The 16,418-nt window shown below is 38.5% G+C and overlaps 1 protein-coding gene across 2 annotated transcripts in view; it reads right to left on the bottom strand.

The window, feature by feature from the left end:
• The window catches only part of LOC131685255 (disheveled-associated activator of morphogenesis 1), a 274,501-nt gene that overhangs the window by 19,558 nt on the left and 238,525 nt on the right, over nt 1-16,418 (bottom strand). For both annotated transcript variants that reach the window (XM_058968849.1, XM_058968850.1), the window contains exons 3-4: nt 5,457-6,014; nt 3,885-5,357 (exon numbers count right to left, since the gene is read on the bottom strand). In XM_058968849.1, coding sequence (XP_058824832.1) covers nt 3,885-5,357; nt 5,457-6,014 — 2,031 coding nt within the window. The remainder of the gene's footprint in view (nt 1-3,884; nt 5,358-5,456; nt 6,015-16,418) is intronic.

The following is a 16,418-nucleotide window of genomic DNA, read 5'->3' as shown; positions in this document are numbered from 1 at the left end:
TATTTTTGGGAGGTAACGGGTGACTCTTGGAAGAATTAATTTGCAAAAGACGGTTTCCCCATACGAAATCCCATGTAAACTTTAAACAGTGGGCGCAAAAATATAGTTTGATCGAACTAAAAATTTGCAGAGTTGTTCTGGGAGCTAAATGGGACCCAAAAAGTTACTCGGAGCGAAATTTTATTTTTTTCATATAACCATGTCCCACTCTACTGTTCACACCTGTTGTTACTAGAGTGCTTTAAGGCCTTAGTTTTATAGTACTGCTATTTGGTAAAATGAGTATTGATGTAGGTAAGGTACAGGTAAACAGGGTAATATGCTAAACGAATACCAAATTCGTTACTGATACTTTTTTGCATGTATCAGGCAACTAGCAGGTGAGAAATTGGATTCTGAGCTGATTATGACTTTCATTGGTTTAGTTTTCGATAACAATACACTAACTAATTTTGTGAAAATCTACTACAACATTTTTGTAGGATTTGTTATTTTTAATTGTAATTCTTTATTTGGGGTTTTAACCTGACGGTCATTCACCCATTTGTCATTTTTATACTATAGCCATTTGAAAAAATGGTATAAAAAATTTGACCCTTTTCTAAAGACAGTCTAGATCATTTTTGGAAAACAAGGCATGTAAAGTGGCTTTTTGTGACAAAAACTATCGTGAAAGTATTATCAATCTACAGTGTGCGGCACCCGAAGTGTAACCAACGTCAGACCGTTCGCGCAGCTGTCGGACTGGCATCAACTGTCTATAAATTAGTTGAATGACAGTTTGGAGTATTGTTTAGAAACGTACAAAGGTGTTTTGCCAAAAGTGAACGCAACAACAAGTGATCAGCGTTAGAATTTAAAAGAAATAGTGTGAATGCATTATTTATATTAGCTGGAAAATCACAACCAGAGATTGTTCGTGAGCTAAAACACCTTAATATTACTAATGTTTTTGTTGATTGCACCATAACTCGCTATAATACTGGTGGCATCGCAAAACGCCATGGAGGTGGACATCAAAAGACTGCAACGTCACGTGAGATATTTCGTAAAGTGAAACAGCGACTTGAGCGAAATCCACGATGAATTGCTAATCAAATGGCTAAAGAACTGAAAATATCCTACCGCACCATTCGACGCATATTGAAAAATAGTCCCAAGGGCAAGAATTACAAGTTCTAAAAGGCCCATGACACCGAAACAGCAACAAATTAGACTTGAGAGAGTATAGCATTGGCTTCGCTTGATCGAAAGAGATCAAATTTCAAACATCAAATTTTTCAAATTGAACAATTCGCAAACACTCAGAACGATAGGACTATAGGAGTCATCGGTTGGCCACCAGGAGGCAGTACCCGCCACAAATGTGTTGGGTCTCTGTAACCGTGGATAGGCACTCTCCAATCGTTTTCATCGAGGCTGGCATCAAAGCAAATGCGACATATTAATGAAAAAGTGTTCTGAAGCCTACTTTGAAGCCGTGGACAAACATTGCGGTCGCAGACGTTTCAAATAAGACTCGGCACCGTCTTACAAAGCTTGAGTGAACCAGGAATGGGTGAGACCACACAATGCTTCTCGTATTTATCATACACGAATCCAATGAATTATTCTTTCTGGGCCGGTTCGGAGAGCTACCAGCCTCGAGACGCTAAAGAAGGTGATTGTCCGTGAATGGGCCAAAATATCAGTAGGGTAAAAGGGTATAATACGCCCCACCGGGGCTAAATGCCCCTCTTCGATTTCCAGGATTCCTGAATTATCTAAAAAGTAAAAATGACTGATAACAGTATCGTTTCATGAAATCAACGTACTAAGTTAGTTTGGTATTTTTAATATGTTGCAAAACAAAACATGTGTATATTACACAAAAGTTTCAAAAGAGCTACTTTTATGTAAGCTTCCACTTTTTCCAATAGCATTAAAACCAATTAGAAATAGTCGGATTCGATAAAACTATTTCAAGTAGCTTACTAGAATGTTATAGTTACTATCTTTGTTTATAGCTTGGCTTAAAACTATGTGTGTGTAGAATTATTCATGTATTCACAACAGCTCATCACCGGCCAAAACGCCCCACCCATTGTTTGTGGGGCATACTCACCGATTGCTGTGGGGCGTCCTCTTGTTGTGGGGCATATTACACTTTCACCGGGGGCATTTTGCCCTGGGTGAAAGAAAAAACTAGAATTTAGGCATTTTTGAAAAATGTTGAATTGTACTTGTATCAGGATGTTTTTAATAAAAAATGAAACAGGCACTAATTTATAACTAATATAACAATAAATTAGAGTAGCTAGTGAGAAGATCATAGTGTCGAATGGAGAAATGTAGCTATTTTTGCTTAAGGGGGGCGTATTAGACCTGTTTACCCTAAGTTGCATTCGGGCAGCTTGCGATTCTTGTTTTGACCATTGCAAGGCCATAGTCAAGGTAAAAGGTGGTCATATCGAAGAAAAGTGAATTGATTCTGATTTTTTGAAATGTGTTAAAATATTTTTAACTTTGAAGTAAATAAAAATAATATTCCAAACCGAATTTATGACTTTTTTAATTGGTTACACTTCGAGTGCTGTACCCTGTATTTTGCAATGAAATGTTGAGAAAGTATTGTTCAATGGTGGCATTATTATATGGAAATTAGATCAATATACTAACACTCTCTGTATCACCACAATGATTTCTACAAAATGGGTACCGAAGTAACCTTAACACAACCCCCTGCCCCCCTAACCACTTGTACAATGTACTTTTCGTGGTATCAGGGTAACTCAAAACATGTTTTCAAATAATCGTAAGAGTATCTATATTAACATATTTGCATTTAGTCTGACGACTGCTAGGAAACCAGGATCGAGAGGAAATCGATATCAAATTTTCGCAGAATGCGGAAAAAGTGGCCAACGCATTCAAACGTAATCCTATCCTTTTCATGTCGGAGATGTCGGTAATATAGTTGTGATATCCCACGCAACCGTTCAAAGAGCCAAGAAACGAGCCGGACAAGATTACAATGGTACTCAATCGAAATGACAAGTAAAATAGCATGGCTGAAGCAAGAGCGTGAAATTTGAACACAAAATTGTTGACCAAGATTAGTTGCGTCGCAATGGACGATGAAACATCCGTCAAGGCACATTTCAAGCAACTTTCAGGTCAAGAGTGTTACACGGCTACCGGAAAAGGAAAGGTCCAAGATAAGTTTAGGAAGAATTTTTTTTTTAGTTTCCGAAAAAATACTTGCTTTGGCAGACGATTTGCACATGTGTTTTGATTAGCTAAATTTTCGTGACAACTGGCACTGTCAGTAAAAGTATTTATGTCAAGGTATGCTGGGGTACAGCTATGAATATAGTTATTCCGTGATTGTTGGCTTCACGTAGCTTCCCATCACTACGGGAAATGGCTTAGGAATGGTACGCATCAAACAACAAAAGGACAAAAACCCTCCTAACTCGCTAGAGCTGTGGCTAATTAAAAAATATTAGGTTAAGCGGAGCTCCAAGAAAATTGAGAAACAATTCAAAGCAAACTGCAGTACAGAACCTTTTTAGCATTTTGGAGTTAATGTGCGTCGACTAAAAGACTCAACGCAAAGTAAAGCGACGAACCCACAACAGGTGATTATTGCATACAAATTCACTGCTAAAGTTTAACATCTAGGTATATAATACTAAAAAAATCGTCCGTTGATGTTTGTTTTTGTTCAATTTACACAAATAGATTACAAACATTGCCCAGAACATTAATCACCCTTTGTACATCAGTGTTTGATTAAGATCCAATATTTATCGTTTCTCAGTTAAAAACCAAAAATTAACATAGGGACATTAATAGCAATAGCGAAAAAGAAACAAAGTCTTCTGAAATAGTCGAATACATACCGCCACGCCATTCTTCTGATAAGCCGAAAACAGTTTATCGATAGACTCCAGTTCGATGCTGTTGTACCACTTGGTGTCGTCCAGCTCACTCCACACGGTGCCCTGCAGTTTACTGTCCGGCAGCTTGGACCAGTTAAAACTCTTCAGAGGATTGGCCGGCTGGGGAACATTCTTCTTCGGAGCTTCCATCTTGGGTGGTGCCGGCATGCTGGATAGGTTCTGGTTGGAGATCTTTGGCATGCCACCGGGTGCTGGGGGAGGCGGTGGTGCTGCCATCATTGGCGGAGGCGGAGGAGGAAGCTTGCATGGCGGTGGTGGTGGCGGAGGTGAAACCGGTCCGTTGCATCCCTGCAGACCGGCGACCTTCTGATCGTCCGGGATGCTTCCCTCAGTGACTAGTCGCTCCAGGCGAACTCGTTCCTGCTGCTCGCTGACGAATCGGTGCTGCAAATCTTCGACACGCATTTCTGCATTCAGCGCTCGCTGAACGGCCTGCGAGTGGTTAGAGCTTTCCTTTTCCAGGCGTTCGCGCATGCGTGCTAACGATGTTTCCAGGTCTTCCTTCTCCTGCGTTCGCAGATCTAGTTCTTGCTCTTTTTTGGCTAGTTTCCCATTGATTTCCGAGTTTTCCTTCTCAAGATCTTCGGCTCGACTTCTGGCGGCAACCAATTCTTCTTCTTTGACTAAAAGTTTGACTATTTTTCTCACATCGATATGAAGTGGTGCGATGTCAGGATCCTGAACCTTGAAAGAAGATTCGGAAAACTTGTCCTGATCTGGATCAATTTCACTAGAAGGTCGTTCCTCCTGCTGCAGTACGATTTGCTGAACCACTCGATCAAACATCAACCAGTGTTGTGCATTAGATCCTGCTTGCGGAAGCATCAGCATGTGCTGCAGAAGACTCAACAGATGAGGATAAGCAGTTGAATGACTAAGCTTCCGTCTCAGCAGGTCGAACATTGCGTTTGCACTTTTCGTATCTACATGTTCGTGGCCAAACTTTCTGGCCAGTTCCTTCTCGTCTTCGTTTCTAACCATCTCGAAGAAGTCCAAATGCCGATTCAATGTATCATTTTCGTGCTTTCGCAGCTTATCAATCACTGGTTGAATACCGAGCATCAGAAACTCGTACCTCAGGTGCAACCTGAACTCGAGATTCTCCTGTCCAGGACCGTAGTTCAGTACTGCGTTGATGAATGACATGATGGCTGTCTTGAGATTCACGTCGTCCCGGTAGGCACCGGTCGATCGGTCCAGATCGTTTACGATGCCCTGGAAGCGAGCCCGCTCGGCGGCATACTCCTGATAGTTGAGCATTGCCGTGAGCACTTTCTTGTGGCCACCTGGGACCAAACAGACGGCACCGAGAATTTCCAGTGCGGCGATTTTGGTCTTGATGTTATCTGCCGCCAGCGAACGAGCGATCGTGTCGATCCCGGTGGGATGGGCTAGCACGTGCGAACGACCGGTCTGTGAGGGGATTGTAATTAGAAAAAGAATGTGGATTATTTAAGTTTAAGTATATTCAGGGCATTTGGAACGATTGCTAGACAACCAATACCAACTTACCGAGTTGTTCATCAGCGCCTTGATGCACCCGATCAGACTAGTGTGTAGTGGACTGTTGGCCACTCGGATATCCAGCGCCTGGAGCAGTTCGAGTAGCGCCGGCAGTCCCTGAAGTTCGATGAACCGAATCACGAAACTATGCGCCGATGTGCGCAGAGCCGTCTTCAGCGCATCGAACAGGGCCGTGTGCGACTCGATCTTCGGGCTGTACTCGTGCAAGGGAGATTCGTCCGGTGAGGAGGTTTTTAGCTGCACCGCCATATCCTTCAGTCGTTCGATGTAGTGCTCGGGTGTGGGAGGGAGTGTGGCACCCGGCAGTGGGGCTCCGTTCGGACCGGTCGCGTCCAGCGGGCTCTTGCGAGAGCAGTAGATTTGCCACTTCTTCTGCGGTGGCAAACTGAGCATCGCGGCCTTGTTCGGTGCGGTGAGATCGAGTTCCTCGACAAGTTCGGCAAATTTGCTGTCCAGCTCGTCGATGGCCGGCATCGGCTGGGTGGGGGTGAGTGTTTGCAGGGAGAAAACACCCTCGACCACGCAGATTTCGGGTGGTTCGTCATCCTGGAAAATTGAAAAAGAGTGCGTTCATTATATTTGACGACTGAGGGATGAAATTTAAGAGCGTACATTGAAGAAATGGTTTTCCAATAGCGTTTTTATTGCTCTAAGCATTTCAAATTTTTCTAGAAACAAGCAATTTTGATTTGTTGATTGATTAACAGAACTGAGGTTGATGGACTACTTTGATATTACGGTAGGGTAATTTCGGGAGAGATGCCGCGTCGGATGAGATGCCGCATTTTCTATATCTCGTATATAGGGTCACTTTTATACGGTAATATGATGTTGTGAGATTGTCTTTCGAAGAATTACAATACTGGAGATGTAAAATAATCCTTATTATTAACTCACGACAATTTTATTAACGTTTGTGTGCGTCCAGTTGCATCACGAAGTGCCGAAAGTTTTTCAGTAGCACATTAAAATTTCGTTTTTTGAATTGTTTGACTTTTTTTGTAAATCATGTATCGGTTGAATAGCTGGGACCTTTTAGAAGGCATTCTGATTATGAGCACGGTCATCCATAATTTCAGAGGAAATTATCGTCGTGCGGCATCTCTCCCATACAATTGGGAGAGATGTCGCCACCAAATTTCGGGTGAGATGCCGCACTCGATGGCGGAGGATACCTTTTCAAACTCATCACCAAAAGAACGAGCGCTGTGGCAAGAAGAAGCAAATAATACGATAGACAGTGCTAGCTGCTACGAGACTGTAAAAATGAGTTGTAATAAGTGTGCCGGTTTGTTTGCTCCAGGAGAGATTATTGTCGTTTGCGAAGGTTTTTGTTTCGATCAGTACCATACAGAATGCGTTGCACTAACCGTTCCGGAGGCACTAAGCTGCAATAAACATCGAAACATTTTTTGGATTTGTACTCCATGCGCAAATATAATGAGTGATGCTAGGCAATTCAGAGCGTTTCGTGATAAAAGGCAGGCTTTATCCGATGCCGATTCTTTTCTCCCCATCCGTGCTCCTTCTGTCGCTGTTCACACGGAATCGCAAACAAATGAAAATAGTTTAAACTACCACGATGAGTTAGGCAAACTGAAGCAACAGATTGCAGTTATACAAGAGTCTGTCGCCGAGATTTCTCGAGTCCGTCACGATAGTACATCGGTACTAGAAAATTCACCAGATCTGTCATCGACAAGAATATTGCAAGACACTGGTACCACATCGTGATTTGCGCACTCTTCAATGAGAAGAAATTCTGCATCATCACTTTGCTGGCTGTTCTTTACAATAATAAAAAACACGGTGAGCGAGAACGAAATCGCCTCTATGGTAGCGGAGTCTTTAGGCAGTGATGCTGTCAACGTCAAAAAGTTGGTACCCGAATGGAAGGATGCTGCATCAATGCCGTTCATCTCGTTCAAGGTGGGCGTCGACTTGAAACTAAAACGTAGAGCATTGTCTCCAACCACTTGGCCTCGCGGAATTTGTTTTCGAGAGATCCATGATCACTTCAGCGTTTGGGAACCTTAAGGATTTGTTGGCATTGATTTTTTTTAATATTCCAGTTGGTTAATGTTGGCAGTGTTAAATTAAGCGTTTGTTTTGTTTATAATTGTATGATGTGTAATTAAATGTATGTATTGCTACTGTAACAATTTTAGGTTAAGGAATAGTCTGTGTGGTGCCTCGCACCAAAGATGGAACAACAATAAATATACGTAGCTAAAATGTATTTTTTTCACCTCGGAATGTCATTAAATGAGCATTTGCGTCAGGTATAGGTTGTTAATACGGTAACGAATTGATGCTTTCATGAATCTTTCAAGAACAAACTTAAGTTGTATAAATTCATTGTTGGGAGAAATAACCAAAAACAGCTTTTAAGGACCCCCTACCACACATAGATGTATATCGCTCGTACAAACACATAAATAAATAGCACCCCTAATAAAGGTACTCCAACTTAACCGTTGCACAAGGTTGCACAAGGTTGCAAAAGAAAAATATTTTTTAAATGCTGAATTAAAAAATGTTTCTAGAAATGGTATTGCCTCCTTAAGAAAAATGAAGGTGCTGGCCGATTTATAGGTGTAATCAAACTACATGAAACTCAACTGAAGATCCCTAATCACAAAAACATCAACGAGAGCTAAAAAATACTTTTTTTTCACCATTTTTCAGTTTGTGACCAGGGCGCGGCGTCTCACCCGCACATGTGGCATCTTTCCCGCAATGGCCTTTTTTTAAATGTTCAAGGACATTTGATGAATTTGAAAAAAACCATTTCACAGTATTTCAGAAACTTGTCGCAATAGATAAAAATGATTTCATCAAATATTGAATGGTTTGTTTTGATGCAGGATCGATTTTAAGGAATGTGCGGCATCTCTCCCAAAATTACCCTATTTCTTTTTTTATTTTGTATTTTGAATCTGAGTCAGATTGCAACCCCGACCAAGATGTCAATTTTAAGATCAATATATTCTTACAATGTTCCAAAAGTTCATCCCTGAGACCCCCTGGCTACACTACTGGCTATAAACAATAACTGAAAACTACACGGAAAATAAAACAACCCGCAGAATAAGTTCTTTTAACTTAAATTTAGGAAGTTTAAAGTCTTGCGTCGCTTTCGCACTTATTAGTGTTGTCAAAAACAAAGAGAGAGATTCGACTAAGTCGAGGCCTTCCATGGAATAAGGTACTTTTGAGTTGTTTGAGGTATACTCAAAATTAGGTAGATTCAACTTAAATTTAGGCATATTTAACTCAAGGTTGAGTATAAAAAAACCTGTCAATGAGTTGTGGTTTTTGCCGTGGTTAAAGGGAAACTACCTTCAACACGGTTTACTTAATTTTACCTTATTTCACGATACCCCGAGATTGAGTCAAAAGAGCTCAACTTTTGGTAGTTTTTCATATCCGTGTATCTAAATCAGTGTTTTTCAACCGGGGGTGAATTTCACCGCCAGGGGTACGTCAGATTATAAATTATTTCGGGTAAATTGCGACTTATTATCCTAATATTCTCATCGAATTATTGTCTCTATATTATAGAGTCAATAATTCGATGGAAATATTAGGATACCAAGTTTAAATTTACTTGGAATAATTCATAATCTGTCGTACCCCTGGGGGTGAATTTACCCCCGGTTGAATAACATGGATCTAAATGATAGTGAAGCCCCCCCGGTTTTGGGCCATCCGTCATTTTTGACGAACGCGTTTCGTTAGCGCTGTGAAATTTTGTACAACGTCGATTCTTAATATAAGCTAGTTTTTTAGTGCACTTTGATTGTGGACCACGTTTATAGCCACACGAATCGGTCGTGGTTTTTTTTCGCATTTTATTCGTTCACTACAGTTATTTGTTTCGGATTCGTATATGCCGCGCGTGTTTTGAGTAATAGCTGGCTGCTAGGCTGGGTCTGTGCGCTCTTGGTATCAGGATTCAGTAGCTTAGTACCGTTTTTTCATTCTCTTCTTCCTATATTCTGTAAATACACCAGTCAGTTATTGCCTCCTTTCTCTGAGTATCGTTTAATTCGTGAAAACCCCAGATTTAAACGATGCCTGGAGCTTTTAACCGGTCCATTGGTGGTCTTCTTTTGGCCCCAAAACTAAGCCTTTGAATTTATTACAAATCTCTAAAGCGTTGATGGAACACTTTCCGGTTGTGAACTAAATTTCAGAGGTCAGCTCGGCCAAGGTTAGCGTTGTGTTAGCAAGTTCTAAGCAGGTAAACGTTATTGCTTGCTGTGAACTCTTTACGAAGCACTATTATATTTATGTATACCTGCTCATGGAGTGAAAATAGATGGCGTGGTTGCAGGGCCGCCGAGAGGGGGGGGGGGTGTTTCCCCCCGGGCCCGGAGTTTTGAAGGGGGCCCGAATTTTTAACAGAAACTAAAATTTTGGCAAATACTTTTTCGACAAAAAATTATTTGAGAATACAATTAAAAAATCAATATCTTGTGTATGAGGTAACTACAATAGCGAAAATTTTAAACTACTGCATATTTGATATCAACTATGTTTATACCAACCTAATTCTCGCATCGAAACAAGATCAGGCTCGAGCGGGCATCGCGGGATTTGTACATTGAATGTCATGTACCGTAAACCGGAGTGACTTTGATCATCGGGGTGACTTTGATCACTCGAAACTTTTTTCGTAGATCGCTTATTAAACCAGAATAGTCTACCGAATCATTTTAATTTGAATTGATTTTTACTCTAAACTTATAAAATACTGATTTGTTATACTTTTTGAGAATATTGTTCGGTTTTTGGGTACAAAAACTACAAAAAACCGAAATTTGACTTTACCTGATTTTTACGAAGCTTCGTAAAGTGTCTATTTTTTATAAAACAAATAATTCTCAGATTTGAGCAAGAGTAATAAATTACAAGTTTTTATTTTCCTTTAGATTGGGATATGCTAAATTTAGTTTTAAGAGTTTGTTTATTTTTAATACATTTTTTGTGAAAGTAGGTGGAAATTTTTTAAAATCTTTTAAGCTAAAATTCTCAACATTTTCTTATTGTTCAATATTCCAACGTGTTAAAATGGATGAAACTTTTTGTGCATTGATAAAAGACTGAAGCAAAACAATTTTAGCAGTTCTAAAGATTTTCAGAATCTTTTATTCTAGTTGGGCACAAATTATACGAATTTTGGTTACTCGAATTTTAAAGTAGATCTGAGGAGGAATACCGAACGTCCTACTACGTGCTGTCTTCGCAGTCCGACGCTGTCGTTGATCTACAATTTTCCACAGTGGTGTTGCCGGAAATTTAATTTGGGGGGGGGGGGGTGTTGTTAAAAATCGTTGATTTTTCCAAAATGCTATTACTTCTGTTATAATATGTCAATCAAGTCAAAGTATGAAAATACAAAGTGCACTATTAAGTGGAACAAATGTTCGAAAACTTCAACTTTGGAGTTTTGATAACCTCGAGGAAGCTTTCCAAAATAAAAAGCGCCTCTTTCGATGTAACAATTTTGGTGATTAAATCTCCTATAAGAAATTATGGAAATTTAACTCTTCAAAAATATTAAGGGACTTGGTGTCATCAGCAAAGTTGTTCATATTGTCATTTTAAACAATTTGTTGAGAATATAAAGGCTACAGGAATGCACTGTATCGAGATACAAAACGATATTTAAGAAACTTTTTAAAGCCTGTTCTTTTCAATTTTTTTTATTATAAGATTCAGAGACTACCTTGAAAAGCATGTGATTTATATTGTTTATACACAACATATGTAATTTATCAATTACAGTAATATCAGAATAACTTTAAAAGTTTTCATTCACATACAGTCTAATATATTTCAATCAGGGTTGTTAATACGATACATTTTTCACGATAATTTATCAGCGTTACTCGTTAACGATAATGTATCGTCATCATCGGAAACTCCGTTAACGATAATGTATCGTCGTATTCATCGTCATCGTCGGTTCATCGGTTATCGCGACACGTTTTGCGTTACTTTCCCGTTTATTGGAGTTGAAGTTGATGCGGTTAACTTTCAATTGTTTAGAAGTAAATAGTTATTGAAGGACATGTTGCTGGCAGTTGAAAATCAATAGTTTTGGACATTTTCTATGCACAGTGGGGTCCGACGATGCGTCAAAATGAAACTTTTTCAACTTTTCGGGAAAGTGTATTATATTGAAGGGAAAGTTGTTGGTAGTTGAAAATCAATAATTTTGAACATTTTCAATACGCAGAAGGGTGCGACGATGTGTCAAAATGATTTTTTTTCAACTTTTCGAGTAAGTTGGTGCACAAAAGAGTCCTAGGTGCACAGTGTTTCCAAGCGGCAAAAAGGTGATCAAAATTGTTTTGACCATGAAGAAAACAAATTTTGAGCTATTGTGTAATTATTAATTTTTAGCACGCAAAAATTTATTTTGACAAAACTACTAAACCACTATTATTAGGCCATTCACAAATTACATTACACATTTAAGTGGTGATTAACAGGTTTTATTATAATTTTAATTTAAACTAGAAAATTTTGGATTTAAAAATGGACAATATACACATTTCTAATGTTTGATTTCCTTTTCTAGTTGGGAAGCTTTTAGCCCCCTCCTCCGTTTATTCTCTCCACTATGTAACAAGATACTTCATGCTTCCTTCTTTTACCCTTCTTTTAAATATATAGTGTAATTTACACGGCATCATAATAGAGTTTTAGTCGTTTTTTGAATACAGACCCATTTTTATCAGCCCCTTGGTGAATTTTAGGCTGATAAAACGATAACATTGACAAAATCGGCACATATTTTCAAACATATTTTTTTTCTTTCTTTTTAATAAACCGCAGCGGTTAAAATATTCTTCTGTAGTCCCTCGACAAAGCCTCATAACCCGTTCTGATTATTTAGTAAAAATTTTCCTTAAGGCGGTCTTACAGTACAGTATTTTTATTTTTGTATATTTTGCATCTCTAAGATAAGAAAAACATGCTAAAGAAGGAGTTTACTCGAATTTGACTTGAACGTAGAGGCTAGAGCCCACCAAACGGTTTTGATAGTATTTGTTTTACAGTTTCGTATTGGTATAGCTTCGTCTACGGAAATTTGCTGCTTCCATACAAAAATATTGCTTTTTGGACACTAACATTCGATAACTTCTAAGTTGTAAGAGATACAAATAAACTTACAATACAAAATTTCTGTAATTTCTTATGCAGAACAAAATCTTGGAAAATTTTGAAATTCTACAAAAATACCAGGAAAAGTATTTTGAAGAAAGAAATTTTCAGGGGTATATAAAAGAAATCTCCACATGTGTCTTTTAAAATCGACAGATAGACACATAGTCTCTTCAGCGAAGGTTATACTAAAGATATTCTCAACAACTTTGCTAAATTAAGATTTTTTCTTAAATGACCAAACAAAAACTTGCTTTTCAGCTTTAGAGGGATTAATCACACAACTAATACTTTTTAAATGCAAAAAATATAACTAAACTTTGCTGAAAACACTATAGCTAAAAATGTTTTTTCGTGGTTCAAAGAAACTTTGGAAACACTGTGCACTGGTAAATCCTCTTGTGAATTGAAAATGTCCAAAATCATCGATTTTCAACTGTCAACAACCTGCCCTTCAATATAAAAAGTTCACGAAAAGTTGAAAAAATTTCTATTTTGACGCACCGACGGTACATTGAAAATGCCCAAAACTATTGATTTTCACTTACCAATAGCTTCTTCAATATAATAAATTTTCCCCAAAAGTTGAACAAAATCCATTTTGACACATCATCGGATCCCATCTGTTCATAGAAAATGTCCAAAACTATTGATTTTCAACTGCCAACAACATGTCCGTCAATAGTTATTTATTTCTAAACAATTGAAAGTTGACCGCATCAACTTCAACTCCAATAAACGGAAAAGTAACGCACAATGTATCGCGATAACCACCGATGAATTATCGACGATGACGATGAATCCGACGATACATTATCGTTAACGGAGTTTCCGATGACGTTGACGGGTGGTTAACGTTATCGACGATGACGATTAATTATCGATTAACAACCCTGAATGTTCTAAATACATGAAGTATCCATGTCTTCGACAAAATTAGTTATGGAATGTCTTCAACAAAGTTTTTTTCCGTTTTGATTGTAGACCTTAGGGTCTTTCGGCTCTACGGGGGTTGGGAATCGAACCCAGATGAGCTCCGTACAAGCCAATCGACTGACCAATTACACAATGCCCGCTTCATTCAATAAAATGGTTCGAAATAGCATTTTCGAAAACTTTGCTGAAGACATTAAATCTCGAGATAAATTTGTTTGAAGAGTAATTTTTTCATAATTACTTCTAGGAAGATTGACCGCCAAAATTATTTTATTAGATGAGATGCTGCTTTACGTTGCAATATTCTTCAAAGATTCTAAACATCCAGAGTTGACTGTTTCGAAATAATGTGATCATGACAGCAAAAAATGTTTTTGAGCATTAATTTTACTTTCCTTTGTTATTAAAGCAACACTATTAATAGACACCAACTTGAAATATTGTGAAATTTATATTTTTCTAATCCTGCTTATAGGAAAACGTCATTTTGCATTATTTTCCTTCTACCTTCCAAAATATTATTGTCGTTGTTAATCGCACTGAGCTTTTGCCTCAGCCCTACACATTCTCAAAAAAAAAATTAGCAAATATTGGATTGTATGCAATTTTTCGGTGAGCAAGTTAATGTTTATAAACATCAAACTGCGCTTCCCATTCAAAGCATTGTTCATATTTCGGGGCATTCAAAAAAGAGCTCATGATAATTTGACAACTATGGAACCTCGGTTAACCTTCCGGCAGCCGCACTAGTGCACTGAGTGCACGCTACTCTGAAAAAGCTAGCGAAATCGTCTTAGAGCACCAGCGGCTGCTCGTTCAGCGGACCATATGCGCGACTTCCGGAGGGTTAAGAGTTACAAGATCTGTTGTGACCGATTCCATAGACGATTATATCCGATACGACCCTAAACTGTCTTCTGGCGATCCTAGCCTTTATTTAACGAGTTAGCTTCTTTTGAGAACACCTTTACCTCGACTGACCCTTTTTTCGACTAACTCCGAGCATGACAGCGAACGTACCAACTGGACCGTGTTGCCAGAGTGGCTGAGATAATTGGGCTATTTCTGCATACTAGCACCAACCACAATATGAAGCATCGCGTACGCTGCTTTGTACACTGTAACAATTCATCAAGATCCAATGCCTACAATTTTCCAAAAGTCTCCATGATACTAAAAATTATTCTCAATGTAGTGATGTGTCACTATACTTCAAAAATTATTAGTGTCCAATATTTACACTAAAGTTTTTTTTATGCGGGGATACGTACCGCATAACTTTGAAAATCCGTATAAAAACACATAAGTTTGAAAATCGACATAACAAAATCCACATAACAAATCCGCAAAAAACGCATAACTTTGGAAATCTACACAAAAAACACATAACTTTGCTTTGTAAATCCACATTAAAAGATAATCTTTAGAGAGGCAAAGTTACTTAGGAGATCAGAAACTAGCAGTAGATAATGTGAGGGACATATCCGTAGTATTGGTCGTTGGTATGACCATTAGAGTGGCTCGCGATTGTATGGGAAAACTTCAAAATGATTTAAACTAGCGGGTACAGCACTTTTTGAGTTCCTTTTGTGGTCCCAAATGCCTGTGCAAAATTTGGTAGCGATTGGTTGCTTCCAGGATTTGCGCATTGCGTTCAAATTTTGCATGGGATTTTATATGGGGAAATTAATTATTTTGCATTTACGTTAATAAAGATCGCTATTTCACTGAATATGAAAAACAAGCTTTATAAACCGATAATTCAAACCTTGATTAACAACTTTGTCGAAGACGGTAACTAGCAACGAGTTTTCAAACAATAGTTATAACGATTTTAAAACTGATGGTTCAAATCGTTATAATTATTTGCAATCCTATTAAAAACAGTATTATGTCGAGTTCACCCATATATGTGCTGCAACATAACATTTACCGATGGCGAATCTACTTTTTCTTAAAACCTTGGAAAACAAACCTGAAAACTGGAATTTCCATAAGACATAATGTGGGATCAGCCCCTTTTGGACGCCATCTAGTGCTGGGCTTACCTCCACGCTCAACTTTAACTGCTAGTAGCAAAAAATCCAAAAATTATTTTCAAATTTCTCAAATGACGGTCCACGTGGATTACTTAGAACTCCTAAAAATGCAAAAATGTTAATTTCGGAAAGAATTTTGGACGCCAGCCATTCATATAAAACAAAGAAATTGGCACCCTTAAGCTAACGCAAACGCGTCTTAGCAAATAAACTGATTGAATAAAAAATGATTAAATATTGACCACTTCATACTGGAAAGTAAGTGTCAAAGATGTTTGATTTTTTCCGCTATTAGGTTATTTAGTCGCGAGACAAATTAACTATACTGAACACGATCCAACCGTTGAACGATTTGAATAGCTCTAAACCAATTCATATAAAGCTTGCTGCATAATCTAAAGGCTCAAGAACCATAAAATCAAGGAAGTTCGTGCATCTACATATGCAAATGCCTCAAGCAGTATTTCAGAGAACGGTTCGTGAATAGTCACAGTTCTTTGTACACCACAGACCAAATAGACATACAACTCGTAATATCAAACCTGAAAATACATGAGAAGATAGAATTTCAGAAGAAAACATTAATCAATTAACTCGCTCGGTATATGTTTCTGTTGATCGACAACATGTCTGCTTGCCGGAAGCTATGCATTACTACCATAACTTCAAACTAATCGTTTTCCAACTATTGGCGTCATTGCGGGATGTTCTGCAGCGTCTGTTCATTCGCTGAGAGAACTGCATCATTAGCAGCTTTTGCATCGTAACACCACCATTCGCGAGCCAATGTCCAATT

Source organism: Topomyia yanbarensis, chromosome 2, assembly GCF_030247195.1.
Source record: "Topomyia yanbarensis strain Yona2022 chromosome 2, ASM3024719v1, whole genome shotgun sequence".
In the NCBI taxonomy this organism is placed as follows: Eukaryota; Metazoa; Arthropoda; class Insecta; order Diptera; family Culicidae; genus Topomyia; species Topomyia yanbarensis.
This window is presented reverse-complemented; position numbering and strand designations above follow the sequence as displayed.